The 16698-nt window shown below is 37.9% G+C and overlaps 1 protein-coding gene across 1 annotated transcript; it reads left to right on the forward strand.

Annotated features, from left to right (window-relative positions):
* The first annotated feature begins 2130 nt into the window (after nt 1–2130).
* On the forward strand, nt 2131–15601 carry LOC131226789 (15-cis-phytoene desaturase, chloroplastic/chromoplastic). Its single transcript, XM_058222512.1, has 15 exons — nt 2131–2327; nt 3658–4024; nt 4098–4230; nt 5656–5744; nt 7214–7271; nt 8178–8333; nt 9842–9990; nt 10310–10429; nt 11155–11368; nt 11554–11656; nt 11890–11937; nt 13080–13125; nt 13383–13570; nt 14467–14629; nt 15224–15601. The coding sequence occupies exons 2-15, from the start codon at nt 3803–3805 to the stop codon at nt 15284–15286; spliced, it is 1752 nt and encodes a 583-aa protein (XP_058078495.1). The 5' UTR covers nt 2131–2327; nt 3658–3802; the 3' UTR covers nt 15287–15601.
* Nucleotides 15602–16698: the final 1097 nt, after the last annotated feature.

A 16698-nucleotide genomic window follows, 5' to 3' on the forward strand; every position in this document is an offset into this window, starting at 1 on the left:
TTCTCCACTTTTCTATTCGATTTCCCTGTGTTAGCTATAATGAAAATCTCTCTCATTAAAGTCCATATTTTCAAGTAAAAAGCAAGTGCCTATGTCTTCTTCCTCCATCTCTAATCTAAGAAAAGAGAAAAACAAGGAAAAAAATATATGAAGTTTAACAATTCTAAGCTCAATTGTCTTATTTAGGTAAGAACTCATAAGATGTATATTTCTCTTCTCTTATATATATATATATAGAGGCATGCTCACCTACGCACCTATGCACGTGCGCACCTTTGTACACGTGTCATTGGTGTCGAATCCGAACGGTCCATAAGATGCGAAATCCCATGAAACCTCAGGGGGTGAATTTTCACCCTAATCTAAGATTCTGGTGGGTCTTAGCAAAGAGAAATTCAAATCAAGGGAAGAAACTGTTTGCATTTTTCATGGCCCATTGAAGTTTTGGTTCAAAGTAAAAATTGGTACCAAGGGGTTTCATGAGGTTCTGCTTCATGTGGACCGTTCAGATTTTCGAGACTCATAGGATATGATAAGTTCTAAAAAAAAGTTCATATGTAGTTCATACGAACTGGTTCGCACGTTCCACTATATATATACACACACACACACACACTTCATGTTAATCATTTGAATGGGAAGTATCAATTTTTTCCTACATCTCCATCTATTGGATTGTCCTTCTTTCTTATTCATTGGTAAGTCTTAGACCAATGTCATCTTGTTACATTATTTGAGAAGCAGATTATTCAATATTGTGATTTTTATCATTTCCCACAAAGTCACTTCAAAAAAATTTTCAATACTATTAGCATGTCAACAAAAAGTGGTTTTTTTTTCCTACTGGTGATGAATTATTTCATTAAATTTATGTAAAAAATAAATAGTCGAATTAGGCTAATATCAAATGTCAAGGGTCTAATTGGATCGATATACACAAACATTCAAGATGAACAAGCTAAATGCACAAATACCAAAAATAATGTGTTTAATTATATTAATGTTGATTAAAAATAGCCCAATTTTGCAAGCATAGAGGAATATTCACCGTGAATTGGATTGTCCAATTAAGCCAAACTTAAAGATGAATGATCTAATTTGACTGATACTTCTGTGGACGTTGGAGATGAAAGTTGTGGATAGATTTATCTAATAGATGAGCTATTCAATTGGATTGTCAGTAGTCTAATTTCACCAATATTAAAGATCAAGGGTCTGATTAGTCAACTACAATAATACTTTAAGCTCAATGATATATGTTTTGATTGGTGGGACAACCAAATACATGTGTGACAAGGAAATTTAAAAATACAAAATGGGCCGGCTTAAAATATCCATTCTCTCTACCTTTTTAGTGCTTAAAAATGCATCCCCCATTTTAGTCCACTGTCGGATTTCCGTTGTAGTGGATCTAAATAGCTGCCGAAGAAATACTCATTTGATACTTTCTATTAGGTGGTGTCTGGTACACATGCACTCCGGAATTTTACAAGTGAACATGCACGTAATTCAAGCTCAACCATCCAAAAGTGTGGGGCCCACAAAACATAGGCTGTAAATCTAAAATTATGCTGATTAGGCATTTCTGGTCATTTTTTAGTTAAGAGTTGAGACGGTGGACTACGTTTCATTTTATCTGTACACTAGATGTCCACCAAGTGGCCATGCACATCAATCCAAATAACATGTAGTTATGGTTTATGACACATCTGAAGTGGGACCAAGATTTCAACGGTTTAAATATGAGTTATAAGCACGCCTTGTTCACCAATTCGCTAGGCATGCGTATGGACAATCACAATCTGCAGAGTATCGAAGTTTTTCTCATTGAAAACACGAATAATAAAAATAAATAAATAAAAAGTCCATGAAGCACCTTACCCGATTGGCCACATGGCCAGCCACAACTGAGTGGGTCCTACTATTCGGATTTAGTGCTCTTGCCACGTGTACAGTAAGGGGAGCACCTATATCACCGGGCCACGGTAGGTACGGGTACACAGGGGGGCCGTATTCCCATTTATCCCGGAGTGCGAATATCCCAACTTCGGAAACGATAAAGCAGATGGAAGAAACTGCCAAACGCGTCCCAAACTCGTATTTATAATTTTTTTTTTTTAAAAAAAAAAAAAAAAATCCGGTTTCTGCTATATTCGATTCCGAGTCTTTGATTCGTGGAACTCAATTCATCCACTCACTCCTCTTCCCATTTATCACTTGTGTATATACATGTATGGATATTCCTCCCATTTGAATTCTGGAGAAGAAAAACACTAGCTCAGGAGCAGCTCTGCCTTCTTTATTTCTTCCTTTCTCTTCCATCCAAGGTCAGTAAATATATGATTTTTTTTATCTTTTTATTTCTCTCTGTGATGCTAAAGAATATCTTTTCTTTCTTGTTTTGCCGTCGATGCTGAGAGTTTATTTATTGCATGTGCTCTTTTAAGGCCGAGATTGAGTTATACTGCTGGATGTGAATTTTTGAATGGGTTTTGATGGATTTATTAGAAATTGAAGTTGGGTTTTTTCAATTGAGTTGTTTTTTGAGGTGGTGTTGTTGTGAATTTGGTTTTCAGCTGTTTTTAGTAGCAGAAATGCCAGTCATCGGTTAGAAGTCGATTTATTTGTTTTGGGATGGTTTGCAATTGAAGCTGGATGATTCTATTAAGTGGTTCTTGAATTTGTCTTTGTAGTGAATTCGTTTCTTTAATGACTTTAGCTTTGTGAGTTGTTGTTTCCATACATCCATTGGGGTCTCTGCTTATGAAATTGGGAATTGATTTTGATGAATGATCCAAAATTGAAGGTGGGGTATTAAAATTAAGTGGTTTTTGAAGGCGGGTTTGTTGTTAATTGAGTTCTTGTCCTTTTTAATTTATTATTTATTTATTTATTTTTTATTTTTTATAGCAAAAATTTTCATGCTCAAATGGTTGGACTTAAAAAAAAAAAAAAATTCTTCCCCTTGAAATTTCTGGTATTGAGTGGGAGCAAAAATTTGGAAGTAACTTCTTTTGAGGAATTTGGAACTGATGGTGGGGCATTCAATTTAGTGATTCTTAAGTTGGGTTGTTGTGATTTTAGTTATTGGATGCTTTTAGCGGTGTGGATGGCTGTTTATGGACAATCTTTTGGCATTTTCTTATTTTGGATACGGACAAATTTTAAATTCATTTTCGTGAATGATTAGAAATTGACAATGAGGTTTTTAGTGGAGTGTTTTTTGGAGATGTGTGTTTCTTCTTCTTCTTCTTCTTCTTCTTCTTCTTTTATTATTTTATTATTTTTTAAATTATTATTATTTTTTAAATTTATTTAAAATTTGTTTTCTTTTATTTATATAGCAGTGTGGGTTTTCAATCAAAATGTTTGTTGAGAATTGAGCACAGATACTGTTTTTAGTGAATTTTCTGCAGTAAACCAGTTGCTGTTGGACAGTTTTTTTTTCCCTTTCCTTCTGAATCTCTACTTTCGAATGTGAACTTAATTTGAGTAGTTTGAAGTTGAAAGTGGGGGAGTACAATATTTGAATTAAGTGTTTTCGGAGTTGGCTTTCTAGTGATTTCAATTCCTGGACACTCCTAGGAAAAGAAATGTAAAATTGAAAGTGATGACTGATTCTGACATTTCCCCCCTTTTTTTGACGATTTTCTTCAGGATTTTCATCTTGTTACCATTAGCACCTGCACATATGACACAAAGTAATAGCGATTTGTGACTACCATAATATCATCATTGTGATAGTTACTGCCACTTGGTATGACAGTCCTGTGGTAAGACTGCAGAGTGAAGATTGGTCAACATGAGTATCATCGGATCTGTCTCTGCCTTGAATTCAAGCTATTCAATTCATATAAGGAACCGATGTAATTCACATTCCATTCAAAGTTGTTTTTTCAGTATAGATTCTGAATGTAACAGTCAACTAGCATTCAGAGGCAGTGCTTCCATGGATCACCGTCTGAGAACACCGACTCCATGGCTGATGAGAACACGGCCAAGGCAGGAAGTCAGCCGTTTGAAGGTCTGTTTGCTGGTATGCTCTATTGGTGAATACTGTCAGCCAACCAGAATTAATCGAATGTTAGATTATGCAGGTTGTTTGTATGGACTATCCGAGACCAGAGCTCGATAATACTGTTAATTTCTTAGAAGCTGCTTATTTATCTTCAACTTTTCGTACTTCAGCGCGTCCGAATAAACCATTACAAGTTGTAATTGCCGGAGCAGGTAAAAAGAGCTTTGTCTTTGTTCCTTTAAAGCTATCACCTCCTTTGTTCATTTAGAAAATCAACACACTGTCTCTGTAGCCTGAATAACCCATTTCCTTCATCTCAAGTCTATATTGCTTGGGTTTCTTTCTTGACCATTGTTTGTTGCATTCGTCAATGAATGTTGTCTATTTATGGGCACACATTTTACACATGGATATAATTATTGAAAAACTATTATCAATATCCAAGTTAGTTCTCATTATACAGCTTTAGTTATGGAGAATTTCTAGTTTAATTCTCTTTCAAAGCAATATCATTGTACATTGGTGCCTTGATGTGTGACTTATTGTTTGCTTATCATTGATTTTTGGCTCAGTTGATCATTTTTTTCCCAGCTTAACATGTACAATATTGCATGGGTTCCATCCTGTTTTGTATAAACTCACCCTAAACATACAAGTGTTTTTGGAGTTTCTTGGTTGTGATTTTGGAAGGGTAACTAACACGTTCTTCAAATTGCCAGTTTCAGCATACCTGGAAGTTGTTTCAGTTTTTATCTTTAGGTACTTGGCAACTCAAAGAAACCCATCAGAGGATCTTCCATGTCTATGCTTCTCATATGCATAACCATCACTGAGGAATGTGCTATGCCAGATGGAACAGAAAAAAATTAGCAAATCTGTAAATGATTTTGAATGATAACATTATTACCTTGGATTTATAAACAAATTCTAGTTGGAAGGCTTAAGCCGACCCCAAATAGCTGGGACAAGGCTATGATGATGATGATTCTAATTGGAAGGTTTATTCACAGAAATCTGTACCATCAGCTGTCTTTTTTTTTTTTTTTTTTTTACATGCACTGTGGCGTGTTGAAACTCTTGTGAGTCTATGATGCAGGACAATTAACCACTTGCTCTAAAAGCTTGAACTGTTAGAGAATGGTGAATCAATCCATTTATCTCATAGCCCAGTCCCCACATCTCATGGATTAGGACCTCGGCTGAACCTCCCTCATGGGCCCCCAATCACATGGGTACCGCCTCACACGAGCCACTCGCCTCACACGAGCCACCTGCCTCACACTGGCTGCCCACCCCGAGTGTGCCCCTGCATCCCACAGGCAACCCCACTTGAGCCCGGTGTGAAAATGCCCCTGCATTAGTCTACCACTGTGGCGTGTTGAAACTCTTGTAATAGTAGCCGTCAAAGATATATGATTATTACCTAAATGTTTGGCATGTTCTCTAAATGAACCAGATAGGCTTCTCTATGAACTTTTAACGCTTTCTTGCAACTAAATGTATGATCAACTTAGTACCTTATGATTTTTCTTTTAATAATGTGGTTGAGTTTGTTACACCATTTTTTTTTGTGCCTCTCATGGTGCCGTTTTTTTAACCTCTTGTATTAATTGTATGATTTTCTCACATAATGGTAGGTTTGGCTGGACTGTCAACGGCAAAATATCTTGCGGATGCAGGACATCAGCCCATATTGTTGGAGGCAAGAGATGTTCTGGGTGGAAAGGTTTATTTTCTGCAATTTTTTTTTTAAAAAAAAAATCTCAGGAATATTGTTTTAATTTGTGATAAATTTAATTCCTTTCTTGACTTTGATTTCTAATCAGCTCATTATTATGATTCTTTCCTTTCTAGATTCTTGTATATGAATTAGGGAGAATTTAGTAACTTCCTGACTTGAAGAGAAAAGGATTTCATGTGGCTGAGCCCAATTAGCTGGGAGAAGGCTTAGATCATGATGATGGGCTGAAAGAGAAAAGATCTTTTTCATTGCTTTTTTCATAGGCCATATGAACTGGTGGCAAGGTCCTTCTCATTAAACAATTGAAATAACCGTAACAGATATCTAGTAACTACTTCAGAACAGTAAAGTGATGATTGCATATGGCCCTTCAAAACCTTGATGCCACTGTGTTGGGTGTTTTAGAAGGGGTAGGTCTCTGGGGTTCATAATGCTGAAGGTTGTGGTCCATGGGATTTTTTTTTTTTTTTGCAAAAGTTCTTGCATAGAATTTGACCAATTTTACTGAAACTGTGTGCATCAGATTAGTGAAATCCTGTAATGTCTTCGAATCTAAGCCAGTGTGATTTCTGTCTGTCCATATTGTTGTTTCTATGGCCGTGGTACAGGGATTTGATTGCAATGCCATTGTTTAGGCTTACCCAAACTCCCTTTACCATTTACTTCACTATGTCTCTTCAACTGTTAGGTTTTACTTGCATTTACAGAGAAAATAATATTAATAAAAACAAGATGAGTTCAAAACCCAATTCCTGTAGTTGCATTCAAATTGCATATAGTTTGTTGTTGCATGATGCCAAAAACTAAAGAAAAGAAAACAAATTGTTCATCACATCAAAATCCATGGAAATGGAAGTATATATCAAAAGAACAATCCCCAAGGAATAACAAGGTGATGCTTATTATGATAGTCTACCGAAAATACCATATCCTACTTTAGGAATATGTAGATTAGATGTATCCTTCATGAACCATGTTTATTTAGTTGTTGTAACCTCTGGTGATGATTTTTCTTGGCAATTATAATGAGCTGAAGCTGTCTTACAGTCTAGATGCATGCTCTAGTAAATAAAAGCAGATTGTAATTTGTAAGTATACAGGAATCTTTTTCTTTTCTTTTCTTCTTCTTCTTCTTCTTCTTCTTCTTCTTCTATTTTTTTTTTTTTTGTGTGTGTGTGTGATGAATAGGGAGTCCATTACATATATGAGTTTGAACCTTATTTATGGAATGAACCAATGTCGCCTTATTCTGGAAACTAATTTATTCATTTATATGATTCCTACACTCTAGACAATCCGAAGTTTCAACACTTATGCTCCTGCTGGTTAATTTGATTTTCTTTGTTCTTGTAACATCGTATACAATGTTCTTACTATAATGATCCTTGGATGATGCATGATGTGAGCGATATTCTCTGAGCAATAAAACTTGACCTTTCATCTTGTTCTTACAGGTGGCTGCATGGAAGGATGATGATGGAGACTGGTATGAGACAGGCCTGCACATATTTTGTAAGCTTAGTGTCTTTGACTGATTGCAATGTGGGACTTGGGAATTTACTTCTTCTAGATATTGTTTCTCAAAGATTTCTTATTGTTGGTGTTTTAACTGCTTTTCCTATAATGGACTTCAGTAAGTTTAGTACTTCAAATTTTCCTATTATGTCTACCTATAAAGTTTTTGGAATAATGAATTTGTATGGATGTTTTTTAACTCTTCAGGTTGATTTTTCATGTTTGGGAAACATTTACTTTCCCATATTTTTTCATGTATAAGTTTGTGTTTCTAAGAAAGTTGGTTAGTAGACACAGAAAAAGAATGCCATTCTGTGTTGTTAAACAAAGTGTATCTTTTGAGTGTTTCTAACATATGGTAGAGTGTACTTTTAGCCATCTATGCCAGTACTACATTGCACAGTTTGGATGGAGAACCCTAGATGATTGAGGAGACTCGGTCAATGATATGGATTTCCCTATATGGTGGAATTCAATTGGTGATGTCTCTAGATATGTTCACCTGATTAACTCAGATATGTCTCTTCCACTGAGGGATCAGTATAGCCTCCTAAAACTTGCTGCAGACTCATGGGAATGAAGTGTTTTCTGTATGCCCTTGCTAACCATCTTTTAGTGGAAAAACCATTCTCATACATGCAACATAGTATGCCCTTGCTAACCATCTTTTTATTTTTTTTTGAACTACTCTTCAAAAATAATATGCCCTTTGAACCGCGTGCTATGACCTCACAAACATCTTTTGGTTGAGTTTTGAGTGCTTGCCATATTTCTATAAGATTTCACTTGTTTCTCAGTATCATTTATTTATCTTATTCTTTTCCAGATACACTTGTTTCAGAATGTCTCTTAGTCATGCAGTTAGTCCTGTACTGAGTTAAAATGGTTTTGTTTTTCTTGAAGTTGGAGCTTATCCCAACATCCAGAACTTGTTCGGCGAACTTGGTATAAATGATCGTTTGCAGTGGAAGGAGCACTCTATGATTTTTGCAATGCCAAATAAGCCAGGAGAGTTCAGCCGCTTTGATTTTCCTGAAGTTCTCCCTGCACCGTTAAACGGTACTCAAATCTATTAACCTCCTGATCTGTGGTCAGAGCACAATGCTAGAAATATTTTTTTTGGCCATCTATGTACAACATGCCAATGTAGTAGGAAAACCCGAATTATATGGAAACTAAAATCATGGCAGACACAAGATATTCTCTTTTAGAAATTGGATGGAAGATCCTAGCGCTCGGGTTATCAATTTGTACCGAATCACATTTTTTACTTTCAAAAAGGAGTTATACAATTACAATTTACCTTTTAAAAAGAAGGTATACAATTACAGTTCACTTGTTTGTGATAAGGTTATTTTCAATGTTTTCTGCTCTTGATAATACATCAAAGTAAATGCTAAGACCAGCTAGCTTCAGTGTGTGTGTGTGTGTGTGTGTGTGTGTTTTTTTTTTTAATACCAATAGTGGTTCGAACAGTGAGGTCAATAACAAATCCCAAATAGAAGAAGAGGAATGGTGGACCACAGTTTCCATCACCGCAGTGTTACTATTGTGATCCATGTCCATCTTTTGACCTATTCAGTGTGTGTTGGATTCTAAATGGGTCTGTCAAGGAGCTGATTAATGGTTGCTCTCATGGGCTTTTTCAGGCTAGAGGAAGGGTTCAGAAGAATATGGTCCCTCGTACTATTATATAGGGCCTTTGGAGAGAAAGGAATGTGAGAACTTTCAACAATAAGCAAGCCCAGGTGGTTATGCTCAAACATAAGATCACATCCATGATCATTGGATGGGCTATTGGTAGAACAGAATTCCAAAGGATATCTTTCTGGCAGCTGGAAAGCAATTAGGAAGTGGGGCCTGTGGGGGGTTGGACAAATATAAGGTGTAGGCTTGCCTCCTAATCCCGCTTCGTGAAATTGAACTTGGCGACTTTTCTCATGGGGACCCCAGGTGTTCCAAGAGGCAGTGATGGTGAGTGATCATTGGTTTCTCCAGCCCTTGATGGGATGTTGGTTAGCAATAGCATGAGGCTGCACTCCTAGCTTTAGAGGAAGGAAAGAATTGCTAATCTTGTATTTCCTTCCCAACTCAACACTTATCATTGAAGGGAATGTTGGTCATGTGTTCCACTTGATTGGGGGTGATATTCTGGGGCCTTAGAGGTTTTTGGGTTGTACAAAGGAAATTAACTCACTAGTCCCTCATCTGGATGTTTCTTGTTCTCTTGTTCAGACGGATGCCAATGAGTTGTCCAATGGGCTCCTGAGAGACCAGTACCAAAAGGGTCACTTACAATTGGCTGCAGGGTCTTTGTAATGTTTCTTTCTATGCTTTAATAAAATCTTGTCATGTTTCAAAAAAAAAAAAAAAAAAGAAGAAGAAGAAGAAGAAGAAGAAGAAGAAGAAGAAGAAGAAGGAAAGAAAGAAAGAAAGAAAGAAACTGGTTCTTAGTAATGGTTTCATTAATTTCATATGAGTTAAATGAACTGATATTCATGTATCCCTCTTGTTTTCCATTTAACTCTTAGAGTTGTGACTTATCCATGTGTGAATATGACTGGCAGGGATCTGGGCCATCTTAAAGAATAATGAAATGCTGACGTGGCCAGAAAAAGTGCGTTTTGCTATTGGTCTGTTGCCAGCAATGGCTGGCGGACAGGCTTATGTTGAGGCTCAGGATGGTTTAACGGTTAAAGAATGGATGAAAAAGCAGGTATGATTGTTTAGCAGTAGAATGGCTTCCTCAAACACATTCCTAGTTGATGGCAAACAGTTGTAATTTCCGCATCTCTTGGTCAAGCTTGTCCTGTATGTGCTAAATTCATCCACTATCCTAAGGGTTTCTTGTGCACAATACAAATTGGAAATGATCCTATACATGTTAGGTTGGCCTGCATTTGAGCTTCGGTATTTTATGAATACAAATGTATATGTCCATGGTCTGCCTGATCTTGTTGCATTTTTGGTATTGATTCACTCATTGGTATTTGTGTCTTCAGTATATTCAAAATGATGTCTACTTTCTTCTTTAGGGTGTACCAGATCGAGTTAATGATGAGGTTTTTATTGCCATGTCAAAAGCTCTGAACTTCATCAACCCAGATGAGCTTTCCATGCAGTGCATTCTGATTGCTTTGAACCGTTTTCTTCAGGTTTGTTATTGTTTTCTTTAAATTATTTCGTCAATGTCATATCATTAAGTGTAAATTAGGTCACCATGAGGTCATTGGAATTTGGAATGTACTTCAGGCAGGGGATAACTGATGCAACAAAGAGAGCTTTGCTAATACCGCATGCATGTACAAGGCAGCTCGTGTACACCCCATCACATGTGACAGCAGGACAGATATATGTAGCATCCATACCAACTATCGGCAGGTCCCACTTTGTAGATGTTCTCATCCGAAAATAGGTCTGATCCAGTCAGCAGGTGGGCCACAGTATTAAATGTTGGATGGATTAGAAAACTTCAGGCAAGGTATTCTGAGCTATCATTTGTTTCATATACTGTGGCCCACCTGACTTGTGGACTGGCCTGATTCTTTGGCAAGGGCATCTGCATGGTGATACCCCTCTAATGGATGGATTAGATGTCGTATCAATGTGCCATGCTAGCACATGTGTTGTGCACCTGAGCCACCTTGTACGCGCATATGGGCTCAGCAATGCTTCAAGCCTCCAACAAAAAAATGTAAACCGAAAAAGCCATTATTTCCACACATCGCTTCTTTTGATAAAACATGTAGTGGTGTAGGCATGTCCATGTAAATTGAAGCATGCATGCCATAAAAGACAAATCTTGATTTTATTAAAGAAAAGTTCAATGAAACTTTGAAGGACTGATGTGAAAATGACATCAACATTTTTTTATCAACAGGAAAAGCATGGCTCCAAGATGGCCTTCTTAGATGGTAACCCTCCTGAGAGGCTATGCATGCCAATCGTTGATCATATCCGATCATTAGGTGGTCAAGTCCAACTTAATTCCCGAATACAAAAAATCGAGCTGAACTATGATGGAACGGTGAAGCATTTTGTTCTCAGTAATGGGAGTATAATCGAAGGAGATGTCTATGTAATTGCGACACCAGGTATCATTTCGGCTTCTTCTCTTTTCAAAATCATAAAGTTATGTCCATGATATACAAGTTATGTTTCCTGTCTGATGATATGCTATCCTTCATAGCAGTATTCATTCTTTTTTTTTCTTTTTTTTTCTTTTTTTTTTTTTATAAATGTTTTGGGGAATGGTATTGATTTGTTTTATTTGAATCAGTTGACATCCTAAAGCTTCTTTTGCCTCAAGAGTGGAAAGAAATTCCTTATTTCAAGAGATTGGAGAAATTAGTTGGAGTTCCGGTGATTAATGTTCACATATGGTTAGCTACAGATTCTTTCAACTTTATCTGGATGTTTTCACTTCTCATTGTACATTCCATCATCTTCAAGTTTTACTTTCCATCGATATTCAATCGTCTTATCATGGCTTAATTGATTGAAATTGAACAGCAGCTACTTTCTTTTTCTTCCTGATTTCTCTAATAAATAATGTGTTAACTTAGTACTGTAATGCAATTTACTTCAAGTTATCTTATGCTTGAATATTTCACAGGTTTGACAGGAAGCTGAAAAACACATATGATCATCTACTTTTCAGCAGGTCCAGATGCTTCCTGCCATCAATCCTTTTATTTTTAATTTTTTAATTTTTTATTTATGTCAGATGGATGTTTAAGTATTTACATGTATGGTTTCCAACATCATAAGTCTATTTGGTCCCCCTTGCATCTACTGTCCATCATGTGGGGCCAACCTTTGATGTGGACTGTTCATTGTGTGGGCCCCACCTTTGATGTGAGCCATTCATCATTAGGGGCCGACCTTTAATGTGCACCATCCATTATGTAAGGCCCACCTTTGATGTTGGTCATCCATCATGTGGAGCCTGCTATCAATTTTATTGTCCATCGTGTGGGGCCAACCTTCAATATCCACCGCCCGTCATGTGGAGCTCATCTTTGATGTGGATCATCCATCATGTGGGCCCCACCTCCAATGTGGGCCGTCCATCATGCGGGCCCACCTAGGATATGGGCCACTCATATTAGGGTCGACCTTTGATGTAGACCGTCCATCGTGTGGGGCCACCTCGATGTGGGGCCCGACTTCAATGTCCATTGCCTGTCATGTGGAACTCACCTTTGATGTGGACCGTCCATCGTGTGTGCCCACCTTTGAAGTGGGTCCTCCATCATACCATCCCATTTTGGATGTAGGCTATTTATCATTAGGGGCTGACCTTTGATGTGGACCATCCATTATGTGGGCGTACGTTAATATGGGTGATCCATCATGTGGGCCCACCTTTGATGTGGACAGTCCATCGTGTGAGGGAGCCATGTGAAACCTGATCATAAAAATTCTTAAGCCATGTGAAACCTGTCCTCAGTTGATCCATAAAAGGCTTTTGAAACCTGATCATAAAAATTCTCAAGCCATGTGAAACCTGTCCTCAGTTGATCCATAAAAGGCTTGAAACCTGATCATAGAAATTCTCAAGCCATATGAAACCTGTCCTCAGTTGATCCATAAAGGCTTGAGCTTTTTTTAGCATTCTATTGAGATTTCTCTCTTAAAAGGACCGATGTACTTCCCCTTAACTCTATCCGGGTCTCAATTGGGTCGAGTCAACTTGGCGAGTTTCCAGAGGACTCTTTTTTTTTTCCTTTGCTATGGTTGGTTGTGCAAGAATGTTTGCTTATACTGACATTATACATGTTTTGTTTTATTTTTTATTTGCAGAAGTAATCTTTTGAGTGTATATGCAGACATGTCAGTGACATGCAAGGTAAGGCATTGTAACCAAAACTGGTCCTTGAATTTGTGTGCTTTCAATCACCATCTTCACATTTTTTTTTATAAATTATTTTTATTGTGCTTTCTATTATTTCAGATGGGATATTTGTAACACTTATTTTTTTATTTCTTATATCTCTCATTATGCAGAGGACTGATTGTTTTAGTGCAAACTAATGTGCTTCAGCTGTTTTTCCCTCAAGTTCAAATTGCTCTCTCATCATTAGAACTTTGTTACCATCCTTTCAGGAGTATTACGATCCCAACCGCTCCATGCTGGAATTGGTTTTTGCACCTGCGGAAGAATGGATTGGACGCACTGATGCTGAAATTATTGAAGCTACTATGAAAGAGCTTGCGAGACTCTTTCCCGATGAAATCGCTGCTGATCAAAGCAAAGCCAAGATTCTTAAATACCATGTGGTTAAAACGCCACGGTGAGCTTCAAAATGCATGAAGAACCTTTTTGAAATTTGAATCATGAAAAAAAAAATGTTTAGTATACGAAAAGTATAAAAAGGCTTGAAAGGATGGCTAATATTGGACAAAACAAGAGATTCTGGATGCTTCATACTTCACATAACTTAGACCAGGCCCATATAGGGCTGTCAATGGGTACCTGGACCTCCAGGTAACCCGATGGACCTGATCCGATTTTAATGGGTCTGGGTCCCATTTAGTGGACCCATTGAGAAATTGGGTTGGGTTTGAGTCTCACCTTTTGGACCTGGTTAAAAATCAGGTCTAGTCGGGTTCAGGTCGGGTTGGATCTAGTCAGGTCCAGCTAGTTTTATGGTATTCTAGCAAAAGAAATGAGGTATCATAAGCGTACCCATGTAAGATAGCACGTTTAAACACCATGCACATGTCAAAGTGGCACATTTTTATGCGATCAAATACTTCCATTGGGTGGGCCAACCATGTAATGCTCTTATTTGTCCCGAACCCAACCCCTGATGGGTACTTGAACGAACTCGATAGGATCCAGACTTGAACCCGGTCAGCCCAGGTACAGGTGCTATAGGACTCGACCTGAACTGTCTTGTTGACAGCCCTCGGACTATATGTCGGTGTAAGTGTGAGACCAAGCTTGTGCCTATACAATTATATGATATATTACATAAATAAAAGTTCATATAAGTTGACAATAGAGAAAATGACACTGGATTAGTAGTTGCAGCATTGAGTAGTATTTATTGATATCCCAATATGAGAAAAAGGATAATCTATGTTTTCTTTCCTGATATTTGTGTTAGCACAGGTTCGACAGACATGATTTTCTAAAAAATGTTGTCTTCATTCCCTTTCAAAAGAATTTCTTGTGCTGTTTCAGGTCAGTTTACAAAACCGTGCCTAATTGTGAACCATGCCGTCCTCTGCAAAGATCCCCAATAGAAGGGTTTTATTTGACTGGTGACTACACAAAGCAGAAGTATTTGGCTTCCATGGAGGGTGCTGTTCTATCAGGGAAGCTCTGCGCGCAGGCTATTGTTCAGGTATTGTGAGCAGGGATCCAATTCACTTGAAAATTATTACACCTCTCTGACTGCTTCTTGGGCAATATTCCAAGAAACGCAAGAAATGATGGAAAGCCTTTTGTTGGAAGTGGGAATGTACAAACAAACAAATGATAGTGAACATGGAAGCGCTCCTGTGAAAGTCATTAGTCATTCTTGTGAGTTCTGTTCTCCATCAAGTGCGTGGGAGGGGAGAAAATGATATGAACTAAGAATGTTGTTGTTCCTTTCCCGTTCCCCTAATTTTCTAACGAGCTGCTTTCCTTAATGTAGCCTATTGTCACATGTAATCCTAGCATCTAACGCTCACCTACTATGTGAGATATGCAAGGACAAGTTCATTAGTGTCTTAAACAAACAGATGGTTTTTCAACACTACAGCCCTAGCAAACCCACCATCCATCCAGTTGTTTGATGATATTAACGTTAAAGAAACAATAAAAGGATTTAGGTGTTTCTGATTGCCCTTTTTTATGGACTGTCTGTTCTTTACATTTTAAATTAAATTTTTTTTTTTTTAAATTTAATTTTTTTTTTTTTTTTTAATACAAATGAACATATCGGAACTTGCAGGACTGTGACTTACTGGTCTCTCGTGCCCAAAGAAACACAGCTGCAGAGGCAAGTATTGCTTAGCCAAGCAACTGGCAGTTCCCAGACCGAGGCGTTCAAAAGAAGATTTGGTTACAGAAACTAATTTTTTGTCCAATTCCCTCTTTGATCCTAAAAGTTTGCATCCTGAGTGCTATACACATCTTCAATGTTCAGTTGGAGGAGGTTCTGTAAATTTCTTGTAGGAGGTCAGTTTCCTCTTCCCTCTTTCAATAAACTAGATTTACTTGATACCAAAGCTTGTATACTTGGATCCGTCAAATGGGATGCTGCTTTAGAATCGATCACAATGTCATCAGTTTGGTTGAGGCTATTGAAGTTTTCAAATCATTACAGTGACATCCAATCTAAGATCAATGACCTTGGCGTAAAGCTACAATCAGATGGGCCTCTGCCTCATCCTTTAAATATCCGGTGTGATTCGCAGGGCCCTTTCTGGGATGGCTATGGAACACCATTGTATGAATCCTGATTGAACCCAGACTTTGAATCTGATCCCGAATGTAAAGGCCCGATAATTAATCAAGCCAGGCCACAGCCACAGCCGCGGCCAGTCTTAAGGACAGTAAGATGGCCATAGTCCACACCTGTTCAAATGAACAGTGTCAGAACTAATACTTGTTGAAGGGGTTGCGCCAGGATACTCAGCTAACAGGCTGGTTCATAGTTACCTAATTCATCGGAGGGAAACTTCCCTTGCTTGAGCAAGTATTCCAAATTTTTTCTTTTTCATAACAACCCAATTCGCAAGTTGTCTATCTAGTTGGTATAAATACAATGGTCTCATTAAACAGCCAGCAGCAACCTAACTCTGGAAATAGTGGTTTTAAAACTAGACCAGCAACTTCAACATGTCAGATTTATTTGTCCATTTGAGTCTGCCGAGGAATGTTTGTAACCATTTGTGGTTCCTTCACTAAGGCCAGTGCTCACATCTGTTGCCTCTCCTTGTTTTGGGTTCAACTCACCATCCAAAGATTCAGTGGCAGTTTGGAGGCACGCCATGGTGAGAATGGGTTGGATAGAAGCTCAGCCAGGGAACATTTTGTAGAGGTTGTATTTGGAATATCGTCTGATACTGGCACATATCGCCTGATGCATATCAGTGGGCTGAGCTAGGATTTTTTTTTTTTTTTTTTTGGTGTGTGTAGGGGTAGTAGTGTTTGGCACATTCCTACCAAGTGAGGATAGGAGGATGCAACAAACACTCCCCCACATGCATAAGCTCCTGAAAATTATTCTCATCAGAAGAGGTGGGCGTGCTAACCTTGTGCATTTCCTTGCCTCTCAAGGTTTCACCCATGTTAATTTGTAGATAAATAAAGAAGTGTTTTCTCTGGGTGAAGCTAGGTTTGGGCCTTTGGAATTTGCTCATGGTGTGGGTGTGGACATCTTATACCAGATGAGAAGTTCCCACCACATTCTCTTTCTTTTAT

This window comes from Magnolia sinica, chromosome 15, assembly GCF_029962835.1.
Source record: "Magnolia sinica isolate HGM2019 chromosome 15, MsV1, whole genome shotgun sequence".
Lineage (NCBI taxonomy): Eukaryota > Viridiplantae > Streptophyta > Magnoliopsida > Magnoliales > Magnoliaceae > Magnolia > Magnolia sinica.